Source organism: Anabas testudineus, chromosome 2, assembly GCF_900324465.2.
Source record: "Anabas testudineus chromosome 2, fAnaTes1.2, whole genome shotgun sequence".
NCBI classification, from domain to species: Eukaryota; Metazoa; Chordata; class Actinopteri; order Anabantiformes; family Anabantidae; genus Anabas; species Anabas testudineus.
Window position 1 is genome coordinate 1,511,536 of NC_046611.1, and position 12,565 is coordinate 1,524,100.

The 12,565-nt window shown below is 42.0% G+C and overlaps 2 protein-coding genes across 4 annotated transcripts; one reads left to right on the top strand and one right to left on the bottom strand.

Moving 5' to 3' along the window:
- Positions 1-912: 912 nt before the first annotated feature.
- Positions 913-7,200, top strand: fbxo3 (F-box protein 3). 3 transcript variants are annotated; one of them, XM_026362431.1, is made up of 12 exons: positions 913-1,126; positions 2,207-2,296; positions 2,432-2,595; positions 3,210-3,324; positions 3,892-4,096; positions 4,829-4,874; positions 5,237-5,321; positions 5,446-5,568; positions 5,640-5,755; positions 5,846-5,953; positions 6,055-6,137; positions 6,662-7,200. In XM_026362431.1, exons 1-12 carry the CDS (start codon positions 1,032-1,034, stop codon positions 6,803-6,805), a joined length of 1,374 nt encoding a protein of 457 aa, XP_026218216.1. In that variant the 5' UTR covers positions 913-1,031; the 3' UTR covers positions 6,806-7,200. The 3 variants fall into 3 exon arrangements, with proteins under 3 accessions (XP_026218216.1, XP_026218217.1, XP_026218218.1); XM_026362432.1 differs by having other exon boundaries at positions 6,665-7,200; XM_026362433.1 differs by having other exon boundaries at positions 6,668-7,200.
- A 399-nt stretch (positions 7,201-7,599) lies between these two features.
- Positions 7,600-11,680, bottom strand: LOC113163649 (chromosome alignment-maintaining phosphoprotein 1-like). The gene is made up of 3 exons (XM_026362434.1): positions 11,545-11,680; positions 9,933-10,817; positions 7,600-9,811 (listed from the first exon to the last, which is right to left on the bottom strand). The coding sequence occupies exons 2-3, from the start codon at positions 10,741-10,743 to the stop codon at positions 9,456-9,458; spliced, it is 1,167 nt and encodes a 388-aa protein (XP_026218219.1). The 5' UTR covers positions 10,744-10,817; positions 11,545-11,680; the 3' UTR covers positions 7,600-9,455.
- Between the last annotated feature and the right edge of the window lie 885 nt (positions 11,681-12,565).

A 12,565-nucleotide genomic window follows, 5' to 3' on the forward strand; every position in this document is an offset into this window, starting at 1 on the left:
CCGGATGCTGTAGGTGTCAGTAAAGCTCCACCTGTGCCGGATGCTGAAGGTGTCAGTAAAGCTCCACCTGTGATGCTGAAGGTGTCAGTAAAGCTCCACCTGTGATGCTGAAGGTGTCAGTAAAGCTCCACCTGTGCAGGATGCTGAAGGTGTCAGTAAAGCTCCACCTGTGATACTGAAGGTGTCAGTAAAGCTCCACCTGTGATACTGAAGGTGTCAGTAAAGCTCCACCTGTGATGTTGAAGGTGTCAGTAAAGCTCCACCTGTGATACTGAAGGTGTCAGTAAAGCTCCACCTGTGCTGAATGCTGAAGGTGTCAGTAAAGCTCCACCTGTGCTGAATGCTGAAGGTGTCAGTAAAGCTCCACCTGTGATGCTGTAGGTGTCAGTAAAGCTCCACCTGTGCAGGATGCTGAAGGTGTCAGTAAAGCTCCACCTGTGATACTGAAGGTGTCAGTAAAGCTCCACCTGTGCTGAATGCTGAAGGTGTCAGTAAAGCTCCACCTGTGATACTGAAGGTGTCAGTAAAGCTCCACCTGTGATGAATGCTGAAGGTGTCAGTAAAGCTCCACCTGTGATACTGAAGGTGTCAGTAAAGCTCCACCTGTGATGAACGCTGAAGGTGTCAGTAAAGCTCCACCTGTGATACTGAAGGTGTCAGTAAAGCTCCACCTGTGCTGAATGCTGAAGGTGTCAGTAAAGCTCCACCTGTGATGCTGAAGGTGTCAGTAAAGCTCCACCTATGATACTGAAGGTGTCAGTAAAGCTCCACCTGTGCAGGATGCTGAAGGTGTCAGTAAAGCTCCACCTGTGCAGGATGCTGAAGGTGTCAGTAAAGCTCCACCTGTGCAGGATGCTGAAGGTGTCAGTAAAGCTCCACCTGTGCAGGATGCTGAAGGTGTCAGTAAAGCTCCACCTGTGATGCTGAAGGTGTCAGTAAAGCTCCACCTGTGATACTGAAGGTGTCAGTAAAGCTCCACCTGTGCCGGATGCTGCCGCTGCAGAACCGTAGAAGAAGAACCGTCGCTAACAATGGCCGCTTCTTGCACTGAGTTACGACTGGATCTCCTCCCTTCGGACCCGCTGCTGCACATTTTATTCTACCTGGACTTCAGAGACCTCGTGCAGTACGTATCAGACACTGAGGCTCTGTCACAGAAACAGGTCGGAAAGTAAACTTAGTGTTTTTAATGCTGAGGAACACACTGCGGGCTAACGGCGGCTGCTAAGCTAACTGCTAACAGCAGCTCAGTTTAGTGACGGGAACGTTAGTGAGTGAAAAACCTGAGAAATATAAATGTTTACAAGGAGAAAACGTGGAAACAACGTTAATGACAGCGAGTTTAATAAAGTTAATGTTAAATGAGCTGATATCTAAAGACTAAAGAGACTAAGGAGACTCCAGCAGTAGCATCTCACTAGCTTAGCATGTAACGCTAACTGTTATTATTGTTCTAGTTTCCTATAAAAAGTGACAGAAATAACAGATGTCGATTAAATCCAATAATTATTATTTAAATCAGACTAAAACGATAGCTGTCATGTAAAACTAAGCTAATGTGATGACTTTGAAACGTGTCTTAAAGTAGATAAAGATCTTGTTTACAGTTAGCAGCGAGCTAACAGCTGCTAACTGTTTGTTTATGAATGTGTTTTAATCTTCATCTGTTTAATTCAACAGTTTCCTAACATTTTACTAAAGATTCAGGAAAAACTGAATCACAGGTGAAATAAGTCTGGATCAGAGAGGTACACAGGTTATCAGCTTCATGTAGTTAAAGTATCAGATGGAGCTGGTTTAACACAGGTTAACATGGAAATATACACTTATATATTAAATAACTTATATATAAGTAAAATACATCTAGTGCATAGAAAAACTGCCTTTAAGGACGATAGTAGAGAAAATAATTGATTACCATGACTGAAAATACAGTTAATTGACTAATCTTTATCTGATTATATCAGTTACATTTACAGAACTGACTTACACAGAGTGTATTTGAGTAATTAGCTGAAAAATGACCTGAACTCATAACAGTTGAAGATTTGTTACCGTGTTGTTAACCTATTTCTGTGGAATCTGTAAAAGCTGTTCCCAGCTCCCAGAGACTAAAGTGACCTCTTCGTGTCTTACATCGTCTGATCCATATAAAACTGTGATGTTCGACATTTAATGCTCCAACCTGGGTTTTCGTCCTCTGTAGTTGTAGTTATGTCAGCAGGAGATTGAATGAACTCTCCAAACACAACCCGCTGTGGAAACCGCTCTGCTCCAAACACTGGCTGCTCACAGAGTGAGTACTTCAACAGATCAGTACTTTTACATTGATACTGTAAAACCAGCAATAGTTTCTTTACATAAAGCTGCAGCTACAAGTCTCACCTCTCTGTGTGTGTGTGTGTGTGTGTGTGTTCGTTCGTTCGTTCAGTGTTGACCGGCTGCAGAGCGGTGTGTCGTGGTACTATCTGTTCAGACAGTACTACAAAGACCTAGGCCGCTACATCCAGTACTACCCAGTGCTGAAGAGGGCCTGGGATCAGCTGAAGAGCTTCTTACAGCAGAGGTGTCCACGCATGATCTCATCGCTCAAAGGTGAAGTTACCAACTGTGTATACCAGTGTACAGTATACACTGAGTACAGAGTATTTCACAGCAGTACTTTGATACACTTCAGTACAAGCAGTATTTGATCAGTTTAATTTATTCTGTTGAATTTTGACAAATGCTTGTTTACATGAGAAAAATAAAAGTAATGAATGTGCTGAAGCTTCAGCATAAGTAGTAGACAGGTTTCTAAATTCTATTATGTCCAAATAAATAAAATAAATCTTTAATCAACATCTGGAGAAATCAGAGCAAACTTCTGGATTTGTAGCTCCTTCAAAATAAAAGCTTCTGAAAGGCTTATGAATCATTTGGTTTGCACCAGTAGTACTTATTGTCTCTGACAAAAAAAAGAAAAAGAAAACGTAGAGATAGAGAGAAACAAGATAAATAAGATTACATCTGATGTTCTAATAAAACTGTCATTAAAAAACAAAGATTATGTTTATTCTTCACAAATTGTCTAGTTTTCACTCTGTCTCTGAGCTGAGACAGAGTGAAAACTAGACTTTCATCCAGTGGACATAAATGCCACTCTGATTCTGTTCTTCCCACTCTGACTTCTCATTTGTCGTCATTTGTTTTCTTGTTTTCTTGTTCAGAGGGAGCCACAGAGGTGGAGCTTAACAACATCGAGTCTCAGATTGGTTGCAGACTCCCAGACGACTATCGCTGCTCATATCGCATCCACAACGGGCAGAAACTGGTCATCCCCGGGTCAGTATCCATTCAATACAGTTTCTCTCGAGACCTTTGTAGTCAGAGAGATGCCATTATATTAACATTATCCTACATTATGAGGATCAATGAACATCTGTCCAGTGTCCATGTTAGACAGCTGCTGGCGTGCCGGTAGTAGAGGTGTGAAGTCCTCGTATAACATGATTCAGAAATGCAAAGTGTGCTGCTGCCACCAGTTGCCTCTCTTCCTGAACACCACCTGTCTGTCTGTCTGTCTGTCTGTCTGTCTGTCTGTCTGTCTGTCTGTCTGTCTGTCTCTCTCTCTCTCTCTCTCTCTCTCTCTCTCTCTCTACTCACTCACTCACATAACTCTCGCTCTAGAGATCTGTCTCTCTCTCTCTCTCTCCTCTCTCCTCTCTCTCTCTTCACTATCATCTCACTCTTAACTCTATTATTATCTCACTCTCACTCTCTCTCACTCTCTCTCACTCTCACTCTCACTCTCTCTCTCTCACTCTCACTCTCTCTCACTCTCACTCTCTCTCCCTCTCCTCTCTCTCTCTCCTCTCTCTCTCTCTCTTCTCTCTCTCTCTCTCTCTCTAGGCTGATGGGCAGCATGTCTCTGTCTAACCACTACCGGTCGGAGGTCCTGCTGGACGTGGAGACAGCAGCCGGAGGTTTCCAGCAGAGGAAGGGAATGAGACGCTGCCTCCCGCTCACCTTCTGCTTCCACACTGGACTCAGCCAGTACATGGCTCTGCAGCCTGCAGAAGGACGCAGGATGTTTGAGAGCTTCTACCCCTGTCCCGTACGTTACCTTCCTGTCTGCTTGTCCTTTTAAAATAAATGTCACTAAGTGCTTTACACAGAAGAAAAGGTTGAATTAGCTGAGACTAGAACACAAAAGTTAAAGGCTAACTAATGTTCATGTTCAACTTTTACAACTTAAACATTCCTTCCTTGGATTTTAGCATCTGTGTACATAACTGTTAGATCTGTACAGAGAGGATCTGAAACAAAACAGGATCAAAGACGGTGGAGAAAAATGAAACCAGTCAGTAAAAACTCATTAAACATTAGAAACCAAAAAGAGAAAACATTAAAATCATTCAATCCAAACTGAAATGTTGTTATTACAGCCAGAGAATTTCACCTGCACTGTTTGTTTCATGTTGAAACTGCACCAACATGTCGGCTTTGTCATAAAATATTATTCAGTTGGTTGGTTTGGACAAATGCTGCACACGCATTAAGTACATGAATTCATGGATTAGTGTTCTTGTTGGGACATAATCTAACAAACATGAAAGAAAACGAGCAGAACAACTATTAAATTATAAAAATTTGAAACAGTTTTGTGTTTAAACCAACTTATCATGAAGAAAAACTTTTTTAAACCACTTTTACTTCCTGTGTAACTATTATAGAATTACAGTAAAATAATATCTCTTTTTTTATTATTTTAAACATGGTGATATAGTTTATATTTCTCTTCCGGCCTCATTCACGTTCATTCACACACGCTGTCTTTGTCTTTCAGGATCAAACAGCTCAGGACCCTTCGGCCATCGACATGTTCATCACAGGTTGGTTCATTCATCTCCTCTGTGAGCATCAGGTGAAACCTGTTAAAACAAACTAACCAACATTTTTAAGAAGTATTGCTAATTTTCATTGTACAATTTTAAAGGAAATCCACAGGAACGTATGAGCAGTTCTGTCGGGAATGTTTACCTGAAATAATTATTCATTTCAACACAGAGCTTCTTACTGTGAGATTTTGTGACTCTGAATAGAAACTTTCAGTTTGATGCTGAAGTAAATAGTCAACAAAAAATTAATCAGCAAATGTTTTTATAATGGACACAAATATGTGTTGTGCTTTTAAAACAGTTCATGGAGTTAAAGAAGGTCATTCATATTTAGCACTAGTGACGTTTGTGTGCAGGTTCCTGTTTCTTAGAGTGGTTCACCACCTACGTCCACAACGTCGTCACAGGAGAATATCCGATCATCAGAGACCAAATCTTTAGGTAAATGATTTGTTTAAATTTAGTTCAACACATCATACTCAGCTCGTTTATGCTCAGTCTCTTTCTTGTCGTGTTTTAACGTGTGAACTAAATTTGGACTTGAACTGTGCATGTCTGTCTACAGATATGTGCACGATAAAAGTTGCGTGGCGTCCACCGGCGACATCACAGTCTCTGTTTCTACCTCCTTCCTGCCAGAACTTTCCTCCGTCCACCCTCCACACTTCTTTTTCACCTACCGCATCAGGTACCCTCCTCCTGTCCACACTGTTGCTACAGCGAGTGTCACCTGTGTTTTACTATTTATGTTATTTTCAGAATAGAGATGTCGAACAGTGCCTCACCTGAAGCTACCTGTCAGCTCGACAGCCGCTACTGGAAAATCACCACCTCCGACGGCAACGTGGAGGAAGTTCAAGGGCCCGGAGTGGTCGGTACGCTGCTCGGATCACGTGACCACCTGTAGAGCTACGCTGTGATTGGCTGAGATCAGTCACTAAAGTTGTGTCTGTATGTTTGTGCAGGAGAGTATCCGGTCATGACGCCCGGGAAGGTCCACGAGTACGCCAGCTGCACCACGTTCTCCACCCCTTCAGAGTACATGGAGGGTCACTACACCTTCCACAGACTGGGTAACAGCCTGACTGAAGTATAAAATACAGAGTGACTTGTACACAGCTGGAAGCCAACACTCAGTGTTGTGTTGTCGTCCGGATCTTTGTTTCTCTTGTAGCCAAGAAAGAAGAAGTTTTCCAAGTCGCCATCCCTCGCTTCCACATGGTGTGCCCCCCCTTCAGAGAGCCAGTCGTTAGAACGGTAAAGTGACACGTTCAATGTAAAATATCCTGTCAGAGGCTCCGTGTAGTTTGTACTTCAGGTTTGTAGCTCTGACATCTAGTTTATTTTTTAACAAGTGGTTATATTTATTATTAGTATTATTATTATTTATTATTATATTTTTAAGATGCAATATTATTTAAAATACTGCATTTGTGTGGTTCATACAATTTTACAGTTTTTACTCAATTATAAATATAAAAAAGAAAAAGAAAAGAGTTAAAATGCTCTTCACAGCATCTTGTTTTGATGAAATGAAAACAGCAAATCGTCTCGTGAGAATCTGGAATCATCACATATTTTTATTGCTGATTAAAAAACGGTTAGAAATCAATCATCAAGTAGTTGAAGATTTTATTTTGAAGGACTAATAGACTTGTGACTGCAGCCATGGAAACCTAAAACAACAACATGCAGTTTATTTCCTTCGTAGGTGAAGTGCAGACGTTTCCGAGTCGCTGACCTTGAGTTCTCGTGCTGATTTTGTGTTTTAACATCTGCAGCAGAAGACGGTGACGAATCACACGGCGCGGTTCGACCACGACGATGACGGCGAGTGCTACGATGGAGACGGCGACGACTTTGGCAATTTGAGAGGAATCAACATGGCTGCCTTAGAGGGAGCTTGGTGCCCTCGACACATCTGACCTCTGACCCCACCAACACCACTCTGACTTCAGTGTCGATGGACTGTAAGTTATTCAGGTCAAAACCTCCTCTGGAACAGACAGTAGGGGATTCTGGGACAGGTGGTACCGAGCAGAACCATAGACGGGACGGAGCCATGTCGACTTCCAACTTCAGTCAAACGAATAAAACGAAGTGTGAACGAGGTGAAGTTTTCTAGAACAGCAGGTTTCTTTTTGTTGTTTAAACTTTTGTTACGATGTGAAGAAGGATGAGACAGAACGTCACTGTCGTTTGTTGTTTTATTTAACACAGCAGGGACACAGAACATCCATCACTGGCTGATTAGATGTAGAAAAAGCTGATTAATGCCGACTGTGAGACAAAAAACTGAAGCACCAGTCAAAAGTGAGCTCTTGTTTAAAAGGTGTGATGGAAATGAGGGTGTGATATTTAAAGATTGACATTAGATCTTAAAGCACACTGGAAGATTTCAGTTTAAACGATCATGTCGCTATTCTCCACTGCAGGAATGTCCAGAACCCAAAGGTTCATGAATTTTAAAGGTGTAAGTCTTTAAAGGAATAGTTCGAGCTTTTGGGAAACTGCAGATTTCTACACTATTTAACCAAAACATTATGACCACACCTGCCGCGTCAGTTTCTTTGTGGTTAGCTCAGTCATCTCCGGCCTTCACACCTGCCCCACTGATCACTGTCTGACAAATCCAACACGTGGTCATTCCTGCTGTTACAAGATGAACAGTTTGGAGTTTTGTTCCTTTTGATTGGACAGTAAACAGCTGTGAGACAGACTACAACAGAAAAAGGAGAGATTATATTAATCATCTTATCTTCTGGCTGCTCAGCTGAAAAACTCCCGATTGGAAAAACAGAAGATTTGATAAAATGTTGAAACACTGTCAGAGCTCACAGCTGTTTGTGTGGATTCCTTTCAGTTTTTCTGGGTAAAGCTTATTTTGACGCAGCCTGAGAAACTGTACCCAGGTCCTTTATTTACCCACACCTGGCCTGGATGTAGATCTGGTTCTAAATAACTTTGTGGAGTGCTGTTAAACTCAGCAGCTGATTTCAGTGTTTCACTGAAAAACAGCAGAAACACAAACAGAACCTGTGACATTAGCAACATGTTAATTCAAGTTCCTGCAGTGTGGAAATGTCGACAGTGTTTTTCTATCATGTGGACTCTTAATTCCTGCAGAGTTTCTTTTCTAACAGTGATTGATTTGTTCTAGAAGCGGGTTTTTTTCTCATGAGGACGAGGCGTCGCTCTCTGTGATCGATGGGTTTGTTTTGTATATTTTGGTCAAATAAACAACAGATATTCATCACGTCTACAGCGGTCGGGTGGATCCACACCAGCACTTCACTGATACAGTCTGATTTTTCACCACCTCATCAGAATCAAAACCTTTTTCACACTCGTGTCACCTGCGACAGGTTTTCTGTCTTTTTTTAGAAAACATTAGGTTCCTAAATGCAGTACTAAGATTTTACCACAGTCTAGAAAAGTCTGTTTCATAAAGTAATATTTGATCTTAACAGATTTTACACATTTTTACATTTACATTCAGTCATTTATCAGACGCTTTATCCAAATCGACTTACAAGTGAGGAACAAGGCAAAAAATCTAAGTCAAGGAGAAAAACATCAAAGCAAAGTGCTGTTAAAGAAGAGTTTCTGTTTCATGAGATGTGAGTACAAGAAAGATGGGGAAGAGATACATGAATGTGTAAACATCACTGCAACCCTGAGGTAACATAGTTAGAATACTTTAGTAAAATTTAGTACAGTACTTGAGTAAATGTACTTTCCATAGCTACAGTAAATCTGGATGCTCATTAGTGTCAGAACAGAAAGGCAACTGCACCAAAAAAGACATCACTGACTGAATCTGTGTAATTTACCTGCTGTTAAATCAACTGAAACACAGTTTTGATATTTTATTAAATATTTAACTACAAAAGCAACAAGGTTGGTCAGAAAGTAAATATTCTTATTTAAGAGGTGAGAAACCAAAGCTAAACTAAAGTTGTTTTGTTTTTCACAGTATTTCACAATAAAAGACAGTGAAGGGATTTCAGACAGTTGTTAGTCTGAGCAGAAGATGAACCTTCAGACCAAGATGGTTTTAGCAGTGACATCAAGTGGTTCCTGTTTAGAAAAGTAACTTCCAGAAAACACTGACTGCTTCTATCATCCCGTCAGCATCAGTCTGTGATGTTTGTGTCATAAACGCTGCCTCCTCAACAAAACGTTTAAATAAACGTAACCAGTAAAAAAATGTTTTATTCGTTATTTAAAGTAAAGACACATCTTGTTTCTTCACATTTCTCATCACAGTTTATCTCAACAGTCAAACTCCAAACTTTCCAGAGGAAGAAGTTCATTGAACTAAACAAACAGATGCATGTTGATAAAAACAACTGTGTTCAACATGAAACTAAAACAGTTCAGATCTTAAACCAGATTACGACACAGTCCCTCTACAAGACCAGAACCTCAATTGGATCTGATGATGTGGGGTAAACCTGGGGCACCTGGACCTGGTTGGTGATCAAGCCTAGTACGACTCTGTCCTGTTCCAACCTCCAACTGGTTTTAGTAGTAGGTCCAGGTCTCTCCTCAGTTCTCCTCCTCTGTTCTCTTTTATTCATCATCATCAACAAAAACTCCATCTTCCGAATGCTCCTCCACCTCTTCTATCATCCTCTCTGCCCTCCCTCGTCTCCTCCCTGCTCTAGCCTCCTTCTCCTCTACATCCTCTGCCCCCCCTCCTCCCACTTCCTTCTTCTCCCGGGCGTTGCAGCGGCTGCAGTGCCTCCTGAACCCCCCTAGGAAGTGGGACCTGAAGCAGCAGAAGGGGCAGGCGTAGCGTCCGGGGCGGTGAGCCGCTCCGATGTGCTGCTGCAGGTGGCTGAACAGGAAGAAGGAGCGTTTGCACTCCTTACAGCTGTATGGATGCTCCACGTTGTGGTAGCGCACCACGTGGCTGATGGCAAAACCTGCAGACACACAGGTAGAGACTCAATCCACAGCTGAACCTGACTGCGACAGTGTCACAACCTTTCAGTTCTTCATTTTTCTTTAAATGCATTTCACAATAGAATGAAGTAGTGTAGGTACCTTTCAGTTTGGTTTTCCAGCCACAGGTCAGACAGACGAAGCGGTTGGAGACAAAGCGAATCACTTTGGCCGTGGCCTCCATCTCCTCCTTCAGCAGCTCTCCACTCAGCCCGGCCATCTCGTCGTCCTCCGCCACGCTGCTCTGCGTCTGTCTGGCCACGGTGGCGTCTCGTCTGATGGCCTGGGAGGCGTACGTCTTAGGGATCTCATGTTTCCGCACCACGTGGTTGACGCCCAGAGCTTTCAGCTTGTTTGTCCAGCCACAGATCAGGCAGCGATAACCAGCACTGTCCAACGCCAGAACACCTTCACCTCCTGCGTCTGGTGTAACAGACTCCATCCTCTGGGAGGCGCCATCTTCATCATTTCCCTCCCCTTCGTCCTCCTCCTCAGCCTCACTGCTCCTCTTTCTCTTAAGACTCTCTCCCTCCTTCTCTTCCTCCTCCTCACCCACTCCCTCCCCTCCTGTCTTCTCCTTTTCTTCCCTGTCACTCCCATCATCACCTCCCTCCCCCCCCCCTCTCTCCGTCTCATCTACGCAGTGTTTGGTGATGATGTGCTTGTAAAGCTTGGTGAAGTCACGGGTGGTGTAGAAGCAGCTGGAGCAGTGGAACAGTTGGGCGGTGCTCTGGTATATCAGGATGTTGCCGAGGCGACCCACCGCTACATCGTCCAGGCAGGAGGGGTGAAAGGTCGCCATGTGCGACAGCTGGTGGGAATGACTCTTGGAGTAGTGGCCACAAGTGGGGCACTGGAGGTGAGCTGCGACTCCACCGCCCACTTCACCACGAGTCTGTATGATGACAGACATCACTGCTGAGACACAGGCTGGACAGAGAGAGACAGGACAGAGACAGACAGGGTGGAATAAAATCTCATCCAGCCCTGAAATAGAAGAAATAACAGTGAAAATGAAACTGGTGAACTCTTAAACGTCAGTGTAATTTAATGGTCCTATAATAAACCGTCCTACAGTAAGTTGATAATGTTGAGTTTTTGTTAATTGAACTTTATGAACATATTAAAGGCTGCAGATTGTGCTGGTATACAGAGAGCTGCAGGGCTGCACTGTTGATTCATCAACAGGCTATTTTATTTTTTAGGTTTTCCGTATGAGATGAGTAATCTGAATAAGGCTGTGGATTAATAAAACTAAGGGATTTATACAGATGTCAGCTTTGTTGCTGATGTTCTTTCTTTTGTCATTACCTAAATATTACACCATGTGACAGATGAAGCAGTTTGGTGGCTGCACATTCAGCTTAATTATCGGTCATTTTCAGTGCTTAGTTTTTCAGGTCATCATTTACAGAACATATATTGGAGTGAACATAAGGTGCCAATGAGTAAATCCAATCACAACCAGACTTCAAAATAAAATAATGTACTGAACAATCTGGCTCTCTTAAAACTGTATTTGTAGTGTTAATTAAATGGTTTAATTATTATTCTGGGTTTGTGACAGTCTGTTTACTGGATCTGACTAAATAATTCGGGCTACTTCTCCAACCTTTAAGATTAATGGAGGACAGGACCGCGGCTAATAGGCTAACTCCACAGCTAAGGCGGTAAAACCCACTATTTATTTTCTTTATTAAAGATTTTCACCCACCTGCCTCAACCAGCGGCGGAGTTTATCTATGAAACACCTTCTTGGTGTGAACAAACATTAAAATCACTCAGGAAAATTATTTAAACTGCATTAAAATCCTCATGTTTGGACCGAAGCCACAGAGCAGCTCCACCCCGCGGAGACGCTAAACCTCACTTCCTTGTTTACCTCCGACAGGACCAATCAGCTCGCTCTAATCTCTGACCATTGACCAATCATAATAAGTTCTTCAAATTTGGCTCTCGCGCTAGGCACGAATATCGCGAGATCTCCTAAACATTCACACGTATTTAACAAGATCAACCTGTTTATAGCAAAAACATAAAAAAAAAAAAATATATATATATATATATACATATATGCATTTTACAATTTAATTATTAAATAAAACTAATATGGTCACAACCCGTCTTGCATGTATCAGTATCTAAGAGATTTAAATCTGCTGACCTGTTTCTATTATATAACCACATTATGCAATATTCAACACAGGAAATATTTTTATAGGTGATGTATGTGCTTGTGTGAGAAACTGGGTTATACTTTGCATTTGTTTGGATCCAGGGCAGACTAAGGTGATTAATGAAGCTATTTCTGTCTGAAGCAGCTTATAGGTGCAGAGGAGGAGGAAGAGAAGACTGCATTTCCCATCAAGCTCATCAGTATGACATCATCTTTTAGTCAGGTGCATTTTGTGTGATTATGTGTGTGACCCCTGAACCCAACAGGCAGCGGTCTAATTTGTTATTGGTGGAGACAGTTTTTTTAAACCTCAACACCGTCAACAAAAACACGAAAAAACGTACTCTTAAACTTATTAAAAGTACAGATTTAAGTTGACATTTGACCCATACAAACTGTTGGGTAGTTGTTACATGTTCTAAATATCTTTCTACAATTCTGGATGGCTTCACATGTGATGTGTAATTTGAGGTGTTCCTGTTTAGATATATAAAATATGGCTGCATGTTTTTATGTCCTACTGCTCAGAAGCATGGAAATAAACTGCAAAGGTCAAATC

What these genes read in the sequence shown, in the direction of transcription:
- LOC113163649 (XM_026362434.1), bottom strand. Translation starts at nt 10,743, where the DNA reads ATGTCTGTCATCATACAGACTCGTGGTGAAGTGGGCGGTGGAGTCGCA. An exon ending in CTGGAAAACCAAACTGAAAG is followed by an intron (nt 9,812 to 9,932) that starts GTACCTACACTA and finishes GTGTGTCTGCAG; the next exon opens with GTTTTGCCATCAGCCACGTG.
- fbxo3 (XM_026362431.1), top strand. Translation starts at nt 1,032, where the DNA reads ATGGCCGCTTCTTGCACTGAGTTACGACTGGATCTCCTCCCTTCGGAC. An exon ending in CAGAAACTGGTCATCCCCGG is followed by an intron (nt 3,325 to 3,891) that starts GTCAGTATCCAT and finishes CTCTCTCTCTAG; the next exon opens with GCTGATGGGCAGCATGTCTC. An exon ending in GAGAGCCAGTCGTTAGAACG is followed by an intron (nt 6,138 to 6,661) that starts GTAAAGTGACAC and finishes TAACATCTGCAG; the next exon opens with CAGAAGACGGTGACGAATCA.